This window comes from Musa acuminata, chromosome BXJ1-4 (assembly GCF_036884655.1).
Source record: "Musa acuminata AAA Group cultivar baxijiao chromosome BXJ1-4, Cavendish_Baxijiao_AAA, whole genome shotgun sequence".
Classification (NCBI taxonomy): domain Eukaryota; kingdom Viridiplantae; phylum Streptophyta; class Magnoliopsida; order Zingiberales; family Musaceae; genus Musa; species Musa acuminata.
The window spans coordinates 8,314,952-8,337,407 of record NC_088330.1 but is presented as its reverse complement, the minus strand read 5'-3'; the positions used below and the strand labels follow the sequence as shown (position 1 = coordinate 8,337,407).

Genomic DNA, 22,456 nt, shown 5'->3' with positions numbered 1-22,456 from the left:
CTTATAATGTCAATCTACCTATAGCACACTCTAAGCAACGTATCTAGGACAGTGTGGTAGAGAGCCTTAAGAGATTAAATTATTACTGGGAGAATCGGATTTCTAGGTATAGATTTATGGTTTATCACTTTAATTTTCGCCTGAGCTTTATATTGTTGAGATGTAGATCGACAAACCATCTGATGACCATTTACAGTAATGTGTGACATTAAGGTTTATTTGATATTTTTTATATATTGACTTTGGTTTGTGCTTCTTTATCGACAAAGTACGTCAAAACTGTACATATTGTGCCTAAAAATTGCACCAGCGTAAACTTATACGTGCAGACCATGCGTGGTGATGATACTGTCTTCAATGAGTGCACGCCTTTCTTCGAGCGCCACGTGGGCACACGGCACCTGTTGCGCCTCCGAATCTGATGCTTTGTCGTTGCCTCCCCACGTCATCCGGATTCTGTTCCAAAAAGATTAGCCGCTCTCTGTCCTCTTCCTCGCGCGCACCACGGCCATCTCCATCCGTCGACTCCAGAGCAGTGACGAGATCCTCAGGCTCAGATAAATCTCTGTACGGGTCGGACAGGACGTTCCCACGCAGACAAAACACAGTGACTCGGGCATGGCGTCGACACTTCGTTTCGAGTCTATAAATAGTAAGAGACGACCGGGGAGCTGAAGTCAACGGATGCAGTCTCTGACGACGATGTCGTTGTTCACGAGTCCCGTGGCGGCGAGTCCGGCGATGCACGACGTAATGAGGCGGTACCACAGCCGGCACAAAGCCTCGGGGCAGTGCCGCTCAGCGAACGTGCAGTACGTCGCGGCGCCCCTGCCCGTCGTCTGGTCGTTACTGCGGCGGTTGGACCGGCCGCAGGGCTACAAGCGGTTCCTTAAGGGATGCAGGCTGCGCGCCGGGGACGGCAGGGTGGGGAGCATGAGGGAGGTGACGCTGGTGTCCGGGCTGCCGGCGGGGACCAGCACGGAGCGGCTCGATGCGCTGGACGACGAGCGGCACGTGATCAGCTTCTCCGTCGTGGGCGGCGACCACCGGCTGAGCAATTACCAGTCGACCACGTCGCTCCACGAGGGCGGCGGAGGGGAGGGGACCGTGGTGATGGAGTCGTACGTGGTGGACGTGCCTCCAGGGAACACGGAGGAGGACACCTGCGTCTTCGTCGACACCATCATCCGGTGCAACCTCATCTCGCTGGCGAGCGTTGCGGAGCGGATGGCAGTTTATGAACTACCATAACCTGTAAGCAGTTTATCTCTTATGTACATATATACATATATGTATATATATACACATACATACATACATACATACATACATAAATACATAAATACATACATACATACATACATACATACATACATACATACATACATACATACATACATACATACACATATATATATATATATATATATATATATATATATATATATATATATATATATATATATATATATATATATATATATATATATATATATATATATATGACCAAATAAAAAATTAAGAAAAAATGCAACTGTATCTAAGAAAAAGTTTGAGAAAAAAAATGAGAATAAGTGTTTTAGGTATCATTTGTGTCTTACAAAAGATTCTCATTAAAATGTCTAAATTAATCTATAAAAGCAGTAGATACAATTAAAAGAATGATGAGTAAAAAAAGAAAGAAAGAAAATGAAAGGTAAATAGAAAAGAAGTTTTGGGGTTTCCATTTTTAAAATAAAAAACCATAACAAAATATTATTGACTTTCTTTCAAATCTTGAATATGTATGCTCATGACTAGATTCTCTATTTTTTTTCCCTTCTCAGTAAGAAAAAATCCATGATTTTGGATTCATAACTTGTACACAAGTGTTTTGCTGAAGAAGCACAACCATCAGTCCTAGTCTTCCTCCGAGAAAATACTGACAACATCTATTGTCAGTGCCCTCCCAAATGCATCATAAAAACAGATGGAGAAACATCAGTTCATATGACAGTTCCATCTTTGACAGTAGCACTTTTCAGAATTGTTGTGATTCCAGATCTGATGTAGAATCCTTCACTTGGCCTATCAGCTTCTTGGACACCCTGTTACAGAACAAGCATGATCAAATATAAGCCTTATGCCAGGCATCAAACAAATGATCTATTATTTGTACATACATCTCTGTTAGCAATGACCACATTCTTTCCTATTCTGGCATTCATGTCGATGATGCAGTTCCTGGAAAGCACAGAAATCTTTCGGAACTCTTTGTATCTGAGCTTGGATGTTTCATGGAAGTTTGTCTCACCTGATCTTTGTGTTCTCTCCCACTCCAATGGGAACCTTGCCCTCTGCCAGTAGAGAAGCAATCTCAGCTTCGGTTTCATAGACGTCAGCACCCATCATCAATGTATGCTGAGAAGATCCAAAGACAGGATGATGCTAGTTAGGAAACATGGATTACAAGTGTGCCATAAAAGAACAAATACTGCTGCATGGTCAGCTGCTGTAGTTAACAACAGTGGATTGACTTTTGATCTGACTTCAATTTCAGTTTTGTATGCTTAAGAATGATACTAAAAAGCAAGAGATTCAGAAGCATAATGCAACCTATCATGGCAAGCTGTGAAATTTCAAGTATGAGAGCTAGAACTAGAAAGCATTAGCTTAGGCATTGGTGTTATTCTCATCATTTGATCAAGGACTACTTGCCAATTCTTGGCATATGTATGATTTTGTTGTCCTTTTGTTGTGGATATTCAGTATGCAGCTTCCAAGGAAATCACAGCAGATCTCTGATACAGAAAAAAATAGAGCTTGACAAGGTAAAAGATTCAATAAAAAATAATGGTTGGAAGCATATTTTACTAACCTTGAGTTCTGCACCATAATCTACACGGGACCGCATTCCGACTACCGAATGCTCAATGCTACACTCATGCAAGAAGCATCCATGGGAAATAATTGCATCGCGAATCTGTACAGTAGTTTCAAATGTAAGAGGCCTAAAGATCATAAAAAAGATGAGAAATTGGCAAACTGCTAATGCCAACACATACCCTGCATTGCTCTATTTTATTTGGTGGTAAAAATCGAGGTGATGTGAAAATGGGTGTTCTCGGATCATAAAACTGAAATTTTGGAGGCTGCAGTGCAAATGTTTATATCAGTCTTTGCAATTTGTTTTTCGCAAGTGAATGCATCCACATGTCCATGGTTTCATTACCCTCCTAAGTGCAAATAAGCAAGATCATGCTATTGCATATATATTCTAATGCATAACATCAACCTGATCTGTCAGTGCCAAATTTGCATCATAGAATGATTTGATTGTTCGAATATCCTCCCAGTAATCTTTGAATATATAAGCCTATCAAGAAAAGATCAGATGGGTCCATGGGCAACATTGGGAGATGATTACATTTCATTTAATTGACCAAAAAAAGAGAGATATACTTCTTTGATGAGTTAAGATTTGTTTAAATAATTGTATTCAAACCTGGACATTGTAATCCTTCACAGCAGAAGGAAGAATGTCTGATCCAAAGTCATTTGCTTTCGGATAAGTCCACCTGTAAGACACACACCAAGTAAAACATCCTTAAAGAGGCTGAAAGAGCAATATCGTCATACCTTAGAAGCTCCAGAAGAGTGTTTCGATTAAAGACATAAACCCCCATTGATGCAATATAGGGGTACTTTTTAGCATCTTGATGAGACAATCTGAAGAGGGTGTTTTCATCCTTCTGCAGTACATGAAGTGCATCTATGTTATGTGCATTGCTTCAATGCAAATTCTAGTTGTTCATGGAGATATTTGCAGCACATTCCTGTCAGATTGTGAAAAAAAAAAGGCCTTTGACAAATCACTCACCATAGTTTCCAGATCACCACCTTTGGGTTTCTCGGAAAATTGGATAATTTTGCCTGCCTTATCAATCTTAATTAGTCCATAGTCAGATGCTCGGCTTCCATGAGGAGCAGGAAGAGCTAGTTTAGTGTAAAGGTTTTTTTTACCACTAACTGAACAAAGTAGAGAAAGTTTAAAAGCATGCTTGTAACTAATCAAGAATTCATCAAGCTCAAGATAGTGGACAAGGAAAAAATATATATGATATATTGCACAACAAAAATGGTAGCAAGCTTGTATTAAATATCCGAGAAGGATAAGTTCTTTGTTTCCAGAAATGAAATTGTGATACACCACAAAAATTTTCATCAATGCTTTGTTTACGGAAAATGCATGACTTCAGATTCCTCAAAGACAGCTACTAATCGATAACATTGGTGAGCAGATTATCAACAACAGCCAAGATTAAACTTGGAAAGAAGCATTAGAATGTTTTTAGCTGTGTGATATTTAAACAGGTTTACAGATACAGCTAGATGAAGGCGCAGATACATAATCATATACTTCTAGGTGCGACATTTTCGGCATTGCATACCTGGCACCAACAGGCACACAAGATATGGTGATATCAGCACCAGTATCGACATGTTTCTGCAGATGTTTTGTGTCATTTAAGTATTTTTAAAAGAGATTGAAATTAAAAAGGAATGGGTGAGTTATGAGGCCACATGCCTGCACAAAGTCCATGTAGTCCATACGGTACAACTGGTCACCAGATAGAATCAGTATGTATTGAATGTTCTTATTCCTGTTGTCCTGAATGAAAGCACAGATCAAAATCAGAAACTTCTAATGTATAAGAAGCTTACTCTGAGAAAGGATAAGAATTCTTGTTCTTGATTTGCTTGATCGAGAGAGCACACCTCAAATATCCAAGTAAATTGTCTCACAGCATCTGCTGTGCCCTGAAACCAGTTCATTCCAGATTCACCAGGTGATTGAGTAGCTGCTAAAACCTGCTTATGAGCCCAAATGACTAGTTATCGAAAAAGGAATCAAAATCTTAGTAAACATATACAATCATTAATCAGCTATTTCATCAGTGTTCAGATAAATAAAATACTTGAACTCAATAATGCTTTCAAAACCACTAAGCTTAACATGGTGTCCAAGTGATGCATGGAGCCAACAAATCAGAAACATTACCTCCACAAATCCATCACCAAAGTTGATTCCGTTGCCAAAGTTAAATGTACGATAAATATGACGGTTTAGGGAAGCTGAATTAAATTGTGTCATGATGAATATCTTGTTTATTCCACTGTTGATGCAATTGCTCATTGGAATGTCAATAAGCCTATAGCATCCCCCAACAGGAACCTGCATAGAACAAGATAGATCAAACACATCCATCTTGGCAATCTAATTCTTGCTTCAGTTAAAAAATAAAGAGAAAAAGAACATCTGGAGAGATATAGGTTGTGTGTTAGAGCATTTGCAGAACAGGTAACTTCTATAAGCATCAGCTTTCGAAGAAATCGAGCATCCACAATATTCCAAAACTCTCCAACAAACTCCTTTGCAGCATTATAATTCTTAAACCTTGATGAAAGATGCTCAAAACAATTTAGTCTGTTATTCAGAAAGATGTTATGAGGCAAGAAATCCAAAGGTCTGAAAGCTTCTCAGGAAAAAATTTACAGTATCTACGTGAAGAGAAAAGGTGAAGAATTCAAGATCACAACCATGAAACAGACATTTTTCATCCTATGCAATATGAGCTTGTTTCTTACAGCAGGTGTGGCTCTGGTACTTGTGAGAGGAAAAAGCTGAGCTCCAGCCTCTCCACCCAAAATGATGGATGCAACACTCCTGGCATCCGGCTTATGTTTTCCAAACCTTGGTGCCTGAATGACCTGCAACCACAGTAAAGTGATCCTGAATCCATTTTCTTCAAAGAGAATGCTACTGATCTATCTCTGAACCAGAAACAGAGACCAAAGGCTAATCAAACTTGTAAAGGGAAATTAAGAAACAGATAAAGGTATAATAACATCGATGTGGAAGTCCAAAGAACTAAATAAGAATTCCTCGATCACATCTTCCATACACTTCCTTAGCTGGGTTGATCATTTCTTTAAGGTATAAGATAATGCCATTCTATTTAGTCTAAGAGCTACTGAAACATCAAACAGAAGTATATTACATAAAGCATAGACTTTATTAGTTGCAAAACATGTCAATAAAATCACAAATTTTAGCAAAAAAATTACAGAGGATAATATACATGTATTATCCACACAAATGTTTGCTCACCAATTTCTGCAAGAAAGGAGCAGATGCTTACAGTCTCCTTGTTGACAGCTGAAGTGATAGCAAAAACTCCAGCTCCTGCCTTGAACTCTCCGACCCCGCTGCAGCAGTTCTTGGCGCTCCTCACCACCTTCGGTTTCCAGGCCATGATTCTTGAGCCAACTGCAAACCCACTCTCCTCAGCGTCAAGAACTCCCCCTTTTATTTGGCTTAAGCATGCACTGCTCTTCAAACCCACACTGCTAGCATCCATCATGGGTGCAATCGTTGCCTCGTTCCCCAGGAAGAAAGAAGGAAAGGAAGATAAGAACAACAGGAGCTGTCAAGATCTGAAGTGCTCCAAAACGTGAGCAGATCACGGGAACAAAACCCAAAGGCAGCTCCAGAACTGGAAGGTCATTTTGGATGCACACTTGCCTCACTCTTCCAACAATGGAAGATGCAGGACCTTCGCCCAAATTTAGCTAATGCGACAGCCATGACATTCTATCTCTAGGAGTGTAAGAGAACCGAGTAACCACAACTTTATAGGCAAGGTTCTCAATGTAAGGAACCAAAGCTTTAAGAGCCCATGGAGCACAGTCCTGCTTGCTCTGCTCATCTTAGGTCCTCCAAAATTGCTGAGATCTCTCAATCCAAGTCTTATGGTCAAGTTTGGAACCCACCTCCCAACTACTGAGGTTGATCTTGTTTGTCCACAGACGCTGATCACATACTTGAGAATCTGTGGAACGGAGCAATGTTAGAGAACGGCGGAGACGCTTGGCGTGTGAACGAGCGATCACGTCGAGATTGAGAGAGAAAAACCGCATGGAGACCGCCTCCAACCACGTCGTGGTGTGCATGCCAATGGCTCTTGTTGTCTTGCGCTTATAGTCTTGCTCTTGTTGTTCTCCTCCACCTCCGTGCCTTTTTGAGCGCCTGGACGTCAACATTTGTTGTGTGGCCGTCAGCTCTGATGATTCTTCCAGCGCTTATCCATGCTTGGTCACCTGCAGCACACCCCAAGACGGTATTAGGAGGAGGATTATAACTCCATAGGCCTGATTAAGCTCAAGCGAAGGTGGAACAGTAAGATTAGAAGCTCCACCTGCACAAATGTATCCATCAAATCAGCCACAAGTAGAACGGAGACTGAGTCGCCTGCTCACGGGCTGAGCCTACTTGAAACGAAAGCCCGTTCGAGGCCCGCGACCGGGCTCAATCCATCCGACCCGATCAAACCAACGCGGAGCTGAGGAGTTCGTCACATCTGTTCGACGGAATGTCCATGCAAACATCTCTCAGGAAAGAAACTTCTTACGATGTAGGAGTAGAGGAAAGGAGGGAGAATGAGCCGCAAACCATGCATGCAACACACAAGCAACCAGTCTTTTGCACAAAGAGTTGGAGCTAATTCCAGTATCGGTTGGTGGATACTCGAATAAGATGACAGCGGGATACGAAAACAAGAAAGAAGGAATGCTCTGTAACCCTTAGAAGACAGACATCATGGGGGGAACACCACTATTGGAAGAGTGCAGAAGAAGGAATGCTTTGTGTTCATGCTTTTACGGACATAAGAGTAAAGAGCAAGACAACTGAACAGTTGGGAGACAAGAAGACATAAAGAACAAAATAGACAGAGGCATAGTATATAACACTGATTAAGATTTCCAAGTTAAAGATGGATATCTGTACAAGAAATATAAGTAGGATTTCACACACTTCCAAAATGATGAGTTTGCTCTTCCTCTTGGCTCACCTAATTGATACTGGCTGAAATAACAGCATACTAAAAGAACATATTTTGCGGTCGATCTCAAACAGATGACACAGAATTGTTAGAAAAGGGAAAATGTGAATAGCTGAACTCTTGATGTACATACGATGACCACCCTTATGCTTGAAACCCTTCGGATGTTCGATTCTCTCGTATTCGTACTCTATTTTCCAGATCGCTCACACTGTTACTCTCCTGCAGGGCCTCTATCTCTGTACTTCCTGGCTGACTCCTTCGGTTTCTCCGATCCTTTTTAAGAAATAAATGTAGATGTCAGTAATTTTGCCTTCAATCGTAGGACAATTCATTTCTATTAGTGTTTGTATGAAAAACCATAAGGAAGATTACGACCTCACGATAAGATGCTTCGTCTGCTTCAAGCATTCGAACAACCTGCCCCATTTTGGGTCTTCTACCAGAATCAGGATCAACACATCTCAGTGCAACTAATAGTGTACGTTTAAGAGCCCGTGTAGCTGGTTTGACCTCAAGGTTTGGATCCAGTACTTCCTCTGCCCTTCTACTTCCAATCATCATCTTAAGCCACTCCACTAGATTCACCTGGCAATAGAGAGAAAGAAATGCATACTGATCTCATCACGAGAACAGGTGAAGAATTTGAGAATGCACAAATACAGTGAAAATTTTAGCTGATGGTCCATGCCAAGCATCTAAATTTCTAGACAATAGAAGTTCAAGTTTATCATGTCATTATACTAGATAAAGAGACAAGAAATGAAGAAAGCAATTCAGAATAGATAAATTTAAACGGTATGTAGGTTTTGTTGATTACACCTCATTTTCCGGCCTGCCATAATCCACAGGATCCCTGCCAGTCACAGTCTCCAGTACCAGTACTCCAAAACTATAAACATCACTCTTCTCATTTAAAAGTCCAGTGTTAGCATATTCAGGAGCCACATACCTGATAGTTTTAAAAAGTGAATGTATTCATCATGCTAGCTATAATTTTCTGCAATTTTATTGCAAAATAAAAAAAGAAGCATACACCGATGACCCACTTACCCAAATGTTCCCATTACTCTAGTGGCGATATGGCTTTTGTCTGAACCTAGAAGCTTAGCCAATCCAAAATCAGATATCTTTCCATTATATTCACCATCAATCAAGATGTTACTTGACTTAATATCTCGGTGCACAACTTTTGGTTCAATTGCTTCATGCAAATAAGCAAGCCTGAAAGCCATGATCAGTTAACCATCAATATAGTATTAACAGTCTAACAAGGATATGACCTTTAACCAAAATTTAAAAGTGAAAACCAAAAGAGAAAGTATGTGTTGGTCAATGATTTGCTTTGGAAACAAGACTTACGCCTTTGCAGTGCCAAGGATGACATTCATGCGGTTCTCCCAACCAAGTACACCACGTTGACGCATAGCTCCATGTAGCCACTGCTCTAGATTCCCATCGTTGACATACTCATACACAAGCATCCTACAAAATATTGGGTGATCTACATAACCAGCTCATTGAACATAACTTAAATCCACAAGTATCATTAGCATGTAATACTTCTGTGGTTGTCCATATGCATATAGCTTACAGAAACGATAACATAAATTTGGTAGCAAAACTATCATTCTTAGTCAGAACCGGAGGAGTATCACATGTTCAATAGGGATGTCACTGGCTTTGTTTGCTTTGCCAAACAGTGGGGAAATTAAGCCATTTAAATAATCTCATTATTCAAAACTACTTTCTAGTACACACACTAAGATAGAAATTGGAGAATTCAGGTGATTCAAAATATTTACTAATCATATCTTATCATTCTTTAGCATGAAAGATCACACGTTTCCCAGATATGAGACTAGATTGTACTAAGCAAAAAAAAAATTTTCCTCTTATATTGCAATAAATATCTGCAACATCTTTCTAGTTTTCCACAGAGAACTATGCTTGCTATGAGTGCACTTACTTCAACGAAATCCTCAAGGGCCACTTTTAGGGATGAGGAAGAAATTTGCGGGAGACCAATATGCTTCCTTCTTATAAAACTAGATGCCATTGGCATATCATGACAGAGGAGCTTTCCTCTACTGTTGATTCTTTGTCTATACTTAGTGTCTCTTTCAGATTCGTTCATGCATGATGTGAGAAAAAAATGTCTTTTCGTACCATCCATTATGAGCTAGTTTGTTTTGACTTAATGCTTCAGCTAATTTAATTGCAAGATCATAAATGACTCGATTTGTTGCAGCATACACGTGTCAACAATTTTGATGGGTTCAGTCAATATGATAAACATTTTGTTCCCATTGCATGTGTTTCTCTATGTAACTTTGGTTTAATTGGCACAAGATTGTGGTGGTAAAGAAACCTTTAACCATCATTTCTTGTAAGGTTATAGTTGCTGTGTTGACAAATTCCAATCATACAAAAGGGCAAACACTAAAAAAATATGTTGAAATGGATCATTCAGAAAAAAGTATGCACCTATGAATTCCTTCTACACAATATCCCAAAAGCCTCACTAGATTCTTGTGTCGAACATGACCAATGGCCTCCACTTCCACCCTAAATTCTTTCTCTGCCTGTCCCCTACATGATCCAGAGAGAGCCACAATTAGGAAACTATTGCAAATATTATGAACCAAATGGATCAAAGGATGATGAGTCAAAGTAGTTGTGATTGTGATTGTGATTGGCAGACGCTATGTTATGAACTTACAGATTGTTTAAAAGCTTCTTTACTGCAACATCAGTTCCATTGATCAAACGTCCCCGATAAACAACTCCATATCCACCCTCCCCAAGGACATTCTCCTTGGAAAAACGATTTGTAGCAAGCTCAAGGTCCCTTAGAGTAAACCAGTGACCCCAACCCAAATGCGAGGACTCTGGCAATCCAACCAAAGGAGATGCAGATACAAGTGCATATGCTGGATATGCTTTCCTCGTGGGTCCCGAGCTGCCTTCATCTCCAGAATATGAACTCCCAGCCCTGTCATTGAGGTAGGCAGAGCTGCACTGGCTAACATTATCAGCATCACTTGATTTGCTCCTGGTCAGGTGGGCAAGTGTCTTTCCCGAATCCATGTCACTAAATTTGTCATGTGAGCGGAAGAAAGGCCCTTCACGCTCCTGAAGGCTTTGAGCTAAGCATTGGTTACCAACCCTGTCCACAGCAATTTCCTTTGAGACATTTGGAATATGTGAGATTGGCATGTTGTGAAGTATCCTTGTCTTCCTCTTGGATGTTATCCATATGGATAAAATAGAGAGAATAAACACGATTAATACACCAATGCAGATGCCAATCACAACCCAAAGTCTCAGACCAAAAACTGGTGTCTTCTGTGATAATTCAGCATTTAATGGACCATTAGCTGACATTTTCTTTTCTGTAATTTAAAGAGGCAATAATCAGTGAATGTTTGAGCAAATGATTTGCATTATATAGGTATAATTCGGGCATCCCTTGATCTAGCAACAGATTGGTTATATACTGAATGTTAAGCAACCATTAAATGCAACATAATTCCCCAATTATAAATAGAAATTTCCACAATAACATAATGAAAGCCCAGAAATGCTAGAAAACCTCATTACAAAGGCACTACAGCGAACGTGATAAAAGGAAAAATATCTTACAGCCAGTGCAGATATTACCATCAACATTAAAGGATCAATGTTTAGCAATTTGGGGACGATAACAGCAGAAAAAAGATTTACTACCTCTGGTGGTCTGATCTCGTTGATCTTGCCAAGCGAAGGGCTTCTTCAGAGCTTTAAGACATGAAGCTTCCACACCAAAAGTAATAGCCCCAAAACAACTCAATGGAAACTAAGGAAGAAACGTGGCTACAGTGGCATCCCAGCAGAGTAAAGCCAGCATGTGTTCTTAGAAACCCCTTGATTGAAATGAGGAAAGAAGCATCAAAGGAAAACCAAAGAAACAAGGAATGGCTGGCACAGGACCAAGAGGGGGAAAAAAGCTAATCTTTTTCTCAATCTTTGAGAGATTGGAAGGAGGGAATAAGGCATTTAGGTGAAATGGTCGGTGATTGCATCGTATTCTTTGATGCAAGGGGTTGAAGGAAATCTAAGACCGAGAGGCATTGGTGAGGACAGCCAAAGGTTTTCCTTGGGAAGGGGAGGGGAAGAGAACAGGAAAAGAAAGCAAGAGAGAAGTACAGAATTGGACTTTTAGGAAACAGAGAACACATTATAAAATGGGATTAAAGGGAGGGAGAAAGAATAAACACGAGAGAGAGGATGAATGAGGTCAAATTAGCAGACAAAGCTCCAAATCCAGCTTGCTGCCTTTGCATTCTCACAGTAAACTCACCATTTTAGCCGCCGCCTCCCCTGTGCAGTTTGTGCAGGTGTTGGATTCTTCAGGTCCCAAAATTACTATTCTGCCCTCACAAGGCTATTTCAAGCTCGGCAATTTGGTTGGCGCATTACGACGTGCTTGCTTAGATTAGCAGTGCGGGTTTCCAATTCGACAGATTCCATGTCACTGATGTCGTGTTGGATTCGTGTCGGGTCGACGGATCGGGTCGACGACCCCACCCCTTAAATTGGCGGAGACAAGTCGAGTCCTTCGTCGGCGTTACGGTCGCGTCTCTCTTTGGCTCGCACGTAACCCATCGTTCTCTCGTCGCCGTCTCGCCATGCTGCGGCCGGTCGATGCCACCACGGCCACCCTGAAACCCTTCAGCTCCCACCACCCTCTCCTCCTCCTCCTGCACTCCTGCAAGACTCTGGTCCGGATCAAGAAGGCCCACGCCAAGCTGATCACTGCCGTTCTCTTCCTCCATCCCGTCCCCCGAGCAAGCTCCTCGAGCTCCTCCCCTCCGCCCTCTGCCGCCGTCACTGCCCCTCCTCCTCTTCTCTCCTACGCCGACCTCGTCTTTTGCCACTCCCCCTCGCATCCTCTATTCTCCTAAAACACCCTCGTCAAAGCCCACTCCTCGCCCGCCTCCTTCCTCCTCTGCCCCCAACCAGTACACCTTCGCCTCCCTCCTCGCCGCGTGCGGGCCCCGCGGGCTGGGCTTGGCCGAGGCGGAGCAGGTCAGGGTTCACGCCCTCAAGGGGGGGCTTGAGACCAATGTGTTCGTTTCCAACGCGGTGGTCCGGGTGTACGGTAGCTTTGGGTCGGTCCACGACGCGCAGATGGTGTTTGACGGAAGCGCCCGACGGGACATGTTCTCGTGGGTTTCGTTGATCGGTGGATACGTCGGATGTGGAGATGTCGACCGTGCGAGGAAGTTGTTTGATGAAATGCCGGAGAAAGGATGTTGTCTCTTGGAGTACTATTGTTGCGGGATATGTGCAGGTAAGAAACTGGGTGTTTTGGTGCGATCAGCAAGAGTCGTGCTGGAGAAACCTCTTAATGTTGATGTTAGGGTTGTCTTCTATGTGACCACCTGAATGCTGCCTTCCTTAAACTACCCAGCCAATTGTAGGTAGGTTGCTTCTTAGAGGCAATGAGTTTACTCTCACCACTGTTCTTGCGGCATGTGCTAATCTTGTTGCATAAGAACAAGGAAGATGGATTCACATGTTCATGAAGAAAGAGAGTGTCGAGATGAACGACAGACTGCTTGCCGGTCTCATTGACGTGTATGCAAAGTGTGGGGAGATAGAATCCGCCAGGAATGTATTCAATGCTGAAGGCAGTCCCAAATGCACCGCCCGGCCTTGGAATGCCATGCTTAGTGGCTTTGCTATTCATGGAAAATCCGATGATGCGGTTAAGCTCTTTGAAAGGATGAAGGCACTAAACATCCCTCCAGATAAAGTGACATTTGTGTCTTTGCTCAATGCCTGTAGCATGAAAGATTGGTGGATCATCAGCGAATTGGAGCCAAGAAGTTGGAGAGGTGCTGCTTGACATACATGAGGAGGACAAGGAGACTGCTTTGTCTATACATGGTGAGAAATTAGCCATTGCCTTTGGATTGATGAACACAGGACAGGATAAGGTTTCATCACTTCAAAGATGGAATTTGTTCTTGCAAGGATTACTGGTAGAGATTCTATAGTCGACTTCAAACTACTGTTCCCTGACTCGATATGGTAAAATTCCTGGAACTTTTCTTGGTTTTTGTTTATTTTTCCTCTCCTTTTGACACCAGTCCTCAACTCGACATAAAGTGATATAGTTAAATCATTCATTGCTGATGCTAAAAAAGGTTTCCTGATTGCCTCTATGCAATAATTCATGGGGACTAACCTGTGGTCCATTATCACATGCATTTCCAGTGTTTGATTGATTAGCATGTTGTTCATCTTGATGTGTATGCTTTGTGAATCAATGACACCAAAATCTACAGATAAAATGTCTGAAAACAAAGAACCTTAATGTTGTAATGGATACAGCATGCTCTATAACAGCTGTAACAATTATCTTTCATCTTTTTAGATCTAAAGGGTATTTGATGACCACATAGAAGTCATTGAGACGTCTACATTTGCTTCAAGGGATGGTAATGCCGGCTTTGGAATCAACAAATGTGGAGTTCTCCACTGAAGTGCTCACTCGGATCTCTCAGGTGATCAAATCAAAAAGATGGGACTAGTTTGAGGAGATGATTCAACGACTTTGCCAAAGGTCAAGGATGATGCATCTGCTCAGCTTAGCTCGACAAAGTTTAGATCAAACTTATTTTGGTAGCAGTAGAGAGGGTTGGAACTCAGATTGCTTGATGTGAGAATTACACTTGCAGATGTTTGTTCTATTGCACAAACGTTAAATAATCAGCTTATTCTCCAATCAAATTGGTTTGTTGATTTTTTGCCTCAAATTGAGGAGGTGAGGCTGTGAAATTTGGATACTCTCCAACTTTCTAGTAATCCATTTGACTACCAAATCTATATGCATGTGAAGGTTACTCATTCTTTGTCTATTTTTTTATGATTGACTACAGCTAGAAGAGAACATGATGCCCTCAAAACATTTGATTACTGTTCTTGATAGATTTGCTTAATTGTTGGAAGCTTCAGAAATTTTGCACTCGAAAATATTGACTTAAAACACCAGTTTATATATATGACAATACTAACAGGTAGAATCCCAGCTTTCCAAAGCAAATGACCAGGAAACAAAGACCAACAATACTTAAGCAAACATTAGACCAGACTGGATAAAATACTGCAACAGAGGCTCAACAAAGAGTACAATCTAACACATTGACAGAGTAGCTGACTGTTAAATGCATCAGAAACCAAACAAGAAAATGCTGCGGTTGATAATTTAGTTGAAAACCTAATTTAGTAATCCAGTCCGGTTACTTTGCAAAATGCTGACCGCATACTGGCACGGTAGCCTTAAACCGCTAAGGATCATCGATGGCTAGCACCGTATCATCCTTGTTATAGGTATCGAGGACATGGCATCCTTTTCCAGATTGTTCAACAGGACATCTGAATAATAATTGGGAATTCAAGTCAGATATGATTTACCTGCTTGCAACATTTGGATGCATGTGAAACTCGGTTTGTTCCAGTGATGAAGTCCTAAATTGGAGCTGCACGCAAAGCATAAAGGGCACTGCTGCACCCGACGGGCTTAGCAGGCATTTGAGGCATTGAAGTAACTGGAGTGACTGGAGGAGGTTTGTCGACTAAATTTGCCACAGGAATCCTCTCGGTTAAGGGAAAACCAAAAAGTCTGCAACCTTTTCGGCTGACACTTCGCTCGTTTTCAAAGTCCAGCTTACCATCCAAGACAGGATCATGGACTTTTACCATTTTGCATTGCTGGTTGGCAAAATGACAAGCCATTGTTGGAGGCCAAGATGGAAAGTTTGCTTCTTCTCTATGCAAGGGTTCTGAACCATTTAACATGGCAAAGCGGCACCCTTCATCACCTCTGTCTTGATAATTCATGCCAGGCATAGAATGAGCTGACAGAGATACACAACTTGCATCTTGAAACATTAGCACCGAAGATGGGGAAAATGCTTGAATTGATGGCAAAGACTGTTGAAGAAGAGTAACATATCCATGGGGTGCTATAGGCAATCTGCTTTCAGCACGAGATGTGTGAACATCATCAAACTGGCCGTACACACCATTCCTTACATGAGCATCACATGGTGCTCCAAGGAAAGGAGGATTTCTTGAGAAAACTTCTTGACCTTGCAAGACCTTCTGGAATCGGATAGATTCACTAAAGCCTGTGCGATTGAAGGACGAGTCAGATTTTCCATGTGGGATTCTGACCCTACCTCCTGGAACAGATTCACCTATGATGCTGCCATTTGCATCAGTGGAACATCCCTTCTCTGAGTACTGAGGATTTCCAATCCCGAAAACATGAGAAGCTGTCACACCAATGCAATTTGGAGCACCGAGTCTCATAAATTCTTGACCTTGCAAGACCTTGTGGATACTTGCAGATTCCCTCAAGTCTGGACAACCATTTCCATCTGCATCAATTGCATACAAGCATTAGAAATAATGCAGGAAATGTTTTTGAGCTTTGGAGAGTTTCAATTATGAAACACATCAAAGACCTACTCGGAATTGGAAAATCCATATTGACAGAGGGAAGACCGATTTTGGCCCTCTTGGAACCTACTGTTGACAGGCTGCCAGAGCCCGAAACTGAACCAGTCGGTTCAATTTCCCATGGGGATATCCTATTCTGTTGATTACTATCTGCATCAACGTCCCAATTTACCTGCAATGAAGAACAAATATATCTCAAATCAGAAATACGATGCTAATTAAAGAAAAAAAGTTGATATTTCAAAATTGCATATAGTACAGACATAAGGTGGATAATGACATATCAAGAGAGATCTTTTTCATTCTAGAGGAAAGTTTAGGTTATGCTACCACATAAATTTATCGAATAAAATATAGAAGAACTAAGAAATACAGCATGACGATGATCAACTAAGAAGAAACATCAAACAAATAACAGAGAAGAAAGAACAGAAGAAAGCTATCTAACAAGAAAGAAAACTGATATGTTAAACCGTCAGTTTCTAATAGAAACAAGTAATGTGGGTTAAATGATGAGTCCAGATTGTATTCAATATTAGCCTTGAATTTAGGAAAGATAAAATAACATGAAATTATAAAAAACACAAACTTAAAAGGTTTTCTTTCAACTTTGAGATGTGAGCATAGGAATCCAGCTTGATGGGGCTCGGCCATAATGCACCAACCAGGGTGTCTCACTTAGCATCATAATGGATAGAACATAAGTCCAAATAGAATTAATTACTCCCACCAACAACCTCAGCCAGCCCATGCCTCGGTCTCAGCAGCAATGGAAACTTTATTATAAAAAAATGCCTCCAATCGAAATGAAAGTTATATCGATCACGGAATTTTTACCTAATTACTTCAAAGGTTATGGTTGCTTAAGCAGATAATTGTCAGAAACAATCACTTAACATTACCTACACCTCTGTATCTCTCAGAACAATTATCATGTTGGCAAGGTCCATGGGTCTTAAATAGCACCATACATATGAACCTATGCCTTTTCTTGCTAGATTCAGTCATATTAAACTGGCAATGATGTAAATGATTAAGTATTTACGAATTCTAGTATAAAGAAGAAAGTTAACTTTTGATATGCCATTAAATAGTAAAGCACCTCAAAACAATATGACAACAACATTAAACCATACTAAGCCTTGCATGTGGGAGGCATCTCATAATATATATAACACAGATGAAGATATGTGACACTATAGTTTAATCCTGGCTATGGAAGGAGAATTAAGTTGGTTTGTAGGGTTAGATGTCTATTACTATTGATTTGATCATAAGCATTTTAGGTCAAATGGTTCATAAGTTGGTTATCCATTTGGACCCATCGTAACCTAGTTATATCAAGAGTGGATCTAATATTAGACATGATAAGGTGCCTAAGTAAGAAAACAGTACTTGTGAATGGAGCAAGAGGCGTATCATGGTCATCAATGGGCTGAACTTAAAAGTGCTGGATTATGTTTGATATTTAGGCCTTGGTTTAATTGTGCTATCTTGGTTTAATCGTACATCAGAAATGGGAGAAATGAGTTGACTTATAAGATTATATAATTTTACAAATATTATCTTGAACTTGAGCATTTTGTGTCATGTGGTTCCAGGCTATCAAGTTAATGAGTCAATTATCCTGTGAGATTAGGTCATGACAAGATGTATCTTTTGAGAGATGCATAATTAGCTGGGCGTAAAAGAATAAGAAACACAAGTATTGTGCCCCTTAAGATCCCCCAAGAAATAGGAAATGCATGCTTACCTTGGAGAGAAGACCTAGATTGAGTTATAGGTTATGAACCTACACTGGCTTGCATTGTCCTCTGATAATCTCTATCACATGATTTATATATAGTGATAAAGTAAACAAGCAGATTAAGCTAGACTGTTATATAGGGATCTTGCAATTTTTGTAAGCTGCAAATAAATCTACTTGACAGTATATTATACCTATGTGCACCATCCAAATTGGAGAAAAAACCACTAAATGGCTCAAGTGAGATCAAATCCAGAACTGCAATGGGTTAGTTGCAAGTGGAAAGATACAGTAGGCCAAGAAAGGTGCAAAGGATGACCCTCCAACAAAATGTCTCTTATCAAAGATCTAACAGCATATTATTTCATGTAAATAGTCTTGGCAAGAGAACTATTTGCTTGTACAAGAAAACATGGATTAAGAATTTAAGCATACCAACAGACACCTCCACTTGGAACCAGGCCATCTTACAGGGTCCATGTCACTGATCCCAGTTACCAGTCCTGTGGACCTATAGAAAAAGGTAAATGAACAACATTCAACACATCTCAATTTAAATCCTAAAAAAGAACGTATATCAAACCTTCTCTCTGAGGCATCGTCACTTTCATAAATCATTTTGAACCTGATTCCCACAGAAATGGAACTATTGAAGCTTTTTACAAATTTCCAGTATGGAACAATGAAATCCGACGAGTTTGCCCTGCAAAATTGGAACTTGGTTTTTAGAAACCATCTTGACTACGATGACATGATATTTCACTTTTATTGACACTTAAGAATGAAGAAGCTCATAAAGAATAATGAGTTGTCATTTAGCTACATGGTATAACAAACACAAAGCATAATTTGAGATAAACAGAAAACTCCATTTAAAAAAGAACAAAAGAAGTGCTATGGAATATAGGGTTAAGGCATCCTTGGACAATTAACCATGAAACAGTTAATTGGCCAGCTAATTCCGTCATGAGAAAAATGACATCTGTATTTCTATCTTAGATCAAGAATCATTGACGTGAGCAGCTTGTAAAGTTACCATGTTGTGTATCCTTCAGAGTTCATACAGCTTTTTTATTTTAAGAATAAAAGCAATCCTGTGCAGAAATAGCACACTCCAACTTTGGTCTGGATTTAGGGGGGAAAAAAAAAGATTCTTAATACTTAAGACAGTCACGATTTCTGGAATATGATTGATGGTGTTTGTACTTCCTGTAAATACAGAACTGGCTTTTGCATATGTATAAGGTAAACTTATATAGAGCATAACTCCATTGCAACCAAACATACCTTGGGTTATAATAGACATGGAATACTTTTCTTGTGGACACAGCGTTAGCAATATCGGCCAATGTAGCAAGAGTCGAGTTCCCACTTGGATGTGTTGAAACTGGATTGCTGCTTTTAAATTGTACTGCTCTCCTAATACCCAATCTAAGCTCCCCATCAGTACCCCTATTCACATATAGAAAACTCTCATTCATGTAAATGATCTTCACGCCTACATAGTCAGCAACATTTTGATAATGCCTACCGAAGAAAGAGCACTGCATCTCCTGATATGAGCTTTTTCCTATTCACAAATGCACTCCATCCAGTTGTAAGAAGATGCCTGCGCGGTTGACCTAAAATGCATACAACTCAAACATCAGCAGCAGCAGATAAATTGAATTTTGTAAGGACTATGGTAGTTTAAGTAATGTGACATATTCATAATATATTCACAACTAAGATCTCTAAAAGGATTGAAAATCACATGCACAACAACTATGGTGCATTCCAACAAGTACTGGTTGTTATACATCATATGGATCATTCCAAAGGGAACTTCTCCACACAAAAATTCCAAATAATCTTCTTCAGCAAGTCATATATGGTGGCGTGGATAATTGGCAGAAACAATATCTTCAACTAAATGCTTTAAGATGATCAGCTTTCTATCCACCGGCGAAAACTAATAGCTAAGTGTTGTCTTATGATACGACACAAGAATATGAGAACAAATGACAACAAAGTCTTTGAGCACAAATGTGCAGTCAAAATTGCCAGAGCATTGTAGTATAAAGAGAAAAGGTTTTTGAGGCACTCTTAGCTGAAAGTTCAAGCATTTGAAAATAAAAATGTGAACAATATCTGGATTTGCTTAATATACCTCTATAGATATGTCGAAACCTCCATTCCATGCCATGTAAGTCTTTTGCAATAAGCTCTTGCGAAGGTCTCTGCAGCTTATAATCCTAATTCAGAAAGAGGAAGAGGCAAAACACAAAAGTTCAGAGCAATATCTATGCCCAAAGCTACAAACAATATTTGATGGAGGTAGATCCGTTGCGATGTATCCATTTCGCATTAGATACCCTAAACAAATATCATCACAAAATCAAATCCAAAATAGCTCATGTTTAAGGGTATCTAGTCACCAGGGGAGGGAAGCAGTCCTCAGCAGCTCGGCGGGGCACAGAGAACCCTCCATGGGTGCTAGTGTCAGATGCAGTGAGGGTCTTGCAGAACATATGGGGGACAGAGGATCTGTTTATGCACTCAACATCATCTCCTTCCTCATTTCCTTCAACCTCACCCATCTTCATTCTTCGTTCAAAATCCTGAGCCAAAAACATGTTGCAAGATCAACCAAATCGAACTCAAATGCCAGAAAATGAATCAGAATAGCTACCAAAATACAGTCCCGACAAATTGTGTTTCATGTTTCACAGCTTTTATATTGGGCAAGCTTGAAATTGGACACGACGGCTCATTTTTGCATGAGGTACACCCTTATTTAAGTCAAGGTCAGCCACACATGACCAACCTCACACTCTTGAAGAGAGATGGAAGCTTGCTAGTCCATAAAATGGCAAATCCAGAACAAGCAGAAGCCTTACCTCGCTTTCGGCAAGAAGAGAGAGCTGAGCGTACACATCGTCTGTAGCGGCATCAGCCTGCGTTATTGAAGCACCAAAGAACAAGACCAAGTAAAAAAGAACCAACCTTTAGAAACCCTAGAAGAAATGGTATAAATCAGCGTGAGAGAACAAACGAACATGGAGCTTGACGTCGATCACACGACATAAGCAATGAGGGGGCACATCACGGCGGCAGATTCCCCCTCTCCCTCCACCGTCGGCGCCGCCGCCTCCGCCGTCCCCGAGGTGCTCCATGTGCCCCTGCGGCAAGTACACCACCAAGCTCCCCTTCTTGGGCAACCATATACGGGGCCCTGCGCAGGCGTGCCACAGCTCCAGGCACACAGGCGTTCCCTGAAACGCGTCCTCAACTGCCGCTGCCGCGGGCGGTGGAGCGGCATGGGCTGGGTGCTCCGGCTCCTCATCCTCCTCCTCTATCGTGTTCAAATCGATCCCCATTGTCTCCGAACCAAAGAAACGAGCAGCACAGGACCCAAAAGGCGAAACCAAGAAAGGGAGGACCCAAAGGCAGGGGAAGAGGGGACAGGTCGGATGCTGGTCAAGCTAAGGATGAGGGAAGGAGCGAGAACACAGGAATGGTGAAGCGACGCATGTGGGGAGAGCGCTAAAGGCTAAGGGCTCAGAAGACAAGCGTGGGAGGCGGGAGACAAGCAGAAGCAGAGTCGAGAGCAGAGCAAAGGAACAGAGACAGAGAGCTAAATAGAAGAGCCAAAGACCAAAAAAGCTTCGGCTTTTCTTCTCCCTTTCCCCACCGCACCTCTATCTCGGGCTCCTTAACCAGACATAAGCTTTGCCAAAAGGAAGAGGGTCAAAAGCGACGCCCGAACCATGCCTCTTCCGTACCCTCTGCAGCCCCGAGCTCCATAACTCCTCCCCCTTCCCCTTATCTCTATCTCTCGCTCCCTCACCACATTCTTTTCTCTCGCTTGCTGTCGCAGCTTCGTTTTGATGCGGTCGTCGTCGCTGCTGCTCCTGCACAGCAACTGGCCCCGTGTCAATGCTTGAATCAAATGGCTAGAGAGAGAGAGAGAGAGAGAGAGAGAGCGCGCGAGAGGATTCAGTGTCTCAGTTCTTCACTTCACTTTCTCCTCGCTTTTATCGGTGGGACTGTGTTGCTGTTGCTGAAGCAGCTGTTTCTGTAACGGCTGCAGCGGGCGCAGAAGAGAGCAGAGACGGGGAGGGCATGGCAGCAGAGCTGCCGGGGGCCGCTTTACTTGGCCTACTACCACGAGACCGACCTTTTCTTTATCTAATCCTTTAATCTGTGGCTGTCCTTGTCGCCTCTCTCTCTCTCTCTCTCTCTCTCTCTCTCTGATGACAAGACGTAAGAGCTCATCTGCTTTACCCCCGGGTGCTGTGTCCATTATTGCTCGATGCTTGCCTCTCCTCCT

At 41.4% G+C, this 22,456-nt stretch overlaps 4 protein-coding genes across 7 annotated transcripts; 1 reads left to right on the top strand and 3 right to left on the bottom strand.

Annotated features, from left to right (window-relative positions):
- Nucleotides 1-702: 702 nt before the first annotated feature.
- LOC135672055 (abscisic acid receptor PYL12-like) lies at nt 703-1,251 on the top strand. Its single transcript, XM_065180506.1, has one exon. It carries the CDS (start codon nt 703-705, stop codon nt 1,249-1,251), a length of 549 nt encoding a protein of 182 aa, XP_065036578.1.
- Nucleotides 1,252-1,790: 539 nt separating this feature from the next.
- LOC135645462 (glucose-1-phosphate adenylyltransferase large subunit 1-like) lies at nt 1,791-7,132 on the bottom strand. The gene is made up of 15 exons (XM_065163859.1): nt 6,183-7,132; nt 5,629-5,751; nt 5,042-5,215; nt 4,759-4,851; nt 4,568-4,651; nt 4,431-4,486; nt 3,860-3,953; nt 3,619-3,731; nt 3,485-3,557; nt 3,275-3,355; nt 3,045-3,131; nt 2,858-2,962; nt 2,294-2,400; nt 2,163-2,223; nt 1,791-2,087 (listed from the first exon to the last, which is right to left on the bottom strand). Exons 1-15 carry the CDS (start codon nt 6,402-6,404, stop codon nt 1,986-1,988), a joined length of 1,575 nt encoding a protein of 524 aa, XP_065019931.1. The 5' UTR covers nt 6,405-7,132; the 3' UTR covers nt 1,791-1,985.
- Nucleotides 7,133-7,778: 646 nt separating this feature from the next.
- On the bottom strand, nt 7,779-12,037 carry LOC135645455 (probable receptor-like protein kinase At2g42960). Its single transcript, XM_065163850.1, has 8 exons — nt 11,613-12,037; nt 10,606-11,278; nt 10,371-10,475; nt 9,246-9,368; nt 8,937-9,107; nt 8,706-8,835; nt 8,262-8,471; nt 7,779-8,159 (listed from the first exon to the last, which is right to left on the bottom strand). The coding sequence occupies exons 2-8, from the start codon at nt 11,268-11,270 to the stop codon at nt 8,028-8,030; spliced, it is 1,536 nt and encodes a 511-aa protein (XP_065019922.1). The 5' UTR covers nt 11,271-11,278; nt 11,613-12,037; the 3' UTR covers nt 7,779-8,027.
- A 2,871-nt stretch (nt 12,038-14,908) lies between these two features.
- On the bottom strand, nt 14,909-22,296 carry LOC135583012 (auxin response factor 15-like). 4 transcript variants are annotated; one of them, XM_065163840.1, is made up of 10 exons: nt 21,183-22,296; nt 21,024-21,080; nt 20,562-20,744; nt 20,294-20,378; nt 19,676-19,766; nt 19,432-19,596; nt 18,728-18,847; nt 18,580-18,655; nt 16,407-16,569; nt 14,909-16,315 (listed from the first exon to the last, which is right to left on the bottom strand). In XM_065163840.1, the coding sequence occupies exons 1-10, from the start codon at nt 21,501-21,503 to the stop codon at nt 15,402-15,404; spliced, it is 2,175 nt and encodes a 724-aa protein (XP_065019912.1). In that variant the 5' UTR covers nt 21,504-22,296; the 3' UTR covers nt 14,909-15,401. The 4 variants fall into 4 exon arrangements, with proteins under 4 accessions (XP_065019912.1, XP_065019890.1, XP_065019897.1 ...); XM_065163818.1 differs by having other exon boundaries at nt 18,580-18,847; nt 21,183-22,037; nt 22,143-22,291; XM_065163825.1 differs by having other exon boundaries at nt 18,580-18,847; nt 21,183-22,048; nt 22,143-22,283.
- Nucleotides 22,297-22,456: the final 160 nt, after the last annotated feature.

What these genes read in the sequence shown, in the direction of transcription:
- LOC135672055 (XM_065180506.1), top strand. Translation starts at nt 703, where the DNA reads ATGTCGTTGTTCACGAGTCCCGTGGCGGCGAGTCCGGCGATGCACGAC.
- LOC135645455 (XM_065163850.1), bottom strand. Translation starts at nt 11,270, where the DNA reads ATGTCAGCTAATGGTCCATTAAATGCTGAATTATCACAGAAGACACCA. An exon ending in TGTGTAGAAGGAATTCATAG is followed by an intron (nt 9,369 to 10,370) that starts GTGCATACTTTT and finishes AATATTTTGTAG; the next exon opens with GATGCTTGTGTATGAGTATG. An exon ending in ATCCTTGGCACTGCAAAGGC is followed by an intron (nt 9,108 to 9,245) that starts GTAAGTCTTGTT and finishes CATGGCTTTCAG; the next exon opens with GCTTGCTTATTTGCATGAAG.
- LOC135645462 (XM_065163859.1), bottom strand. Translation starts at nt 6,404, where the DNA reads ATGATGGATGCTAGCAGTGTGGGTTTGAAGAGCAGTGCATGCTTAAGC. An exon ending in ATAAAATAGAGCAATGCAGG is followed by an intron (nt 2,963 to 3,044) that starts GTATGTGTTGGC and finishes ACTACTGTACAG; the next exon opens with ATTCGCGATGCAATTATTTC. An exon ending in ATTATGGTGCAGAACTCAAG is followed by an intron (nt 2,401 to 2,857) that starts GTTAGTAAAATA and finishes GGATCTTCTCAG; the next exon opens with CATACATTGATGATGGGTGC.
- LOC135583012 (XM_065163818.1), bottom strand. Translation starts at nt 21,503, where the DNA reads ATGGGGATCGATTTGAACACGATAGAGGAGGAGGATGAGGAGCCGGAG. An exon ending in AGGACTGCTTCCCTCCCCTG is followed by an intron (nt 20,379 to 20,561) that starts GTGACTAGATAC and finishes TTTCTGAATTAG; the next exon opens with GATTATAAGCTGCAGAGACC. An exon ending in CATGTCTATTATAACCCAAG is followed by an intron (nt 18,848 to 19,431) that starts GTATGTTTGGTT and finishes CCAATTTTGCAG; the next exon opens with GGCAAACTCGTCGGATTTCA.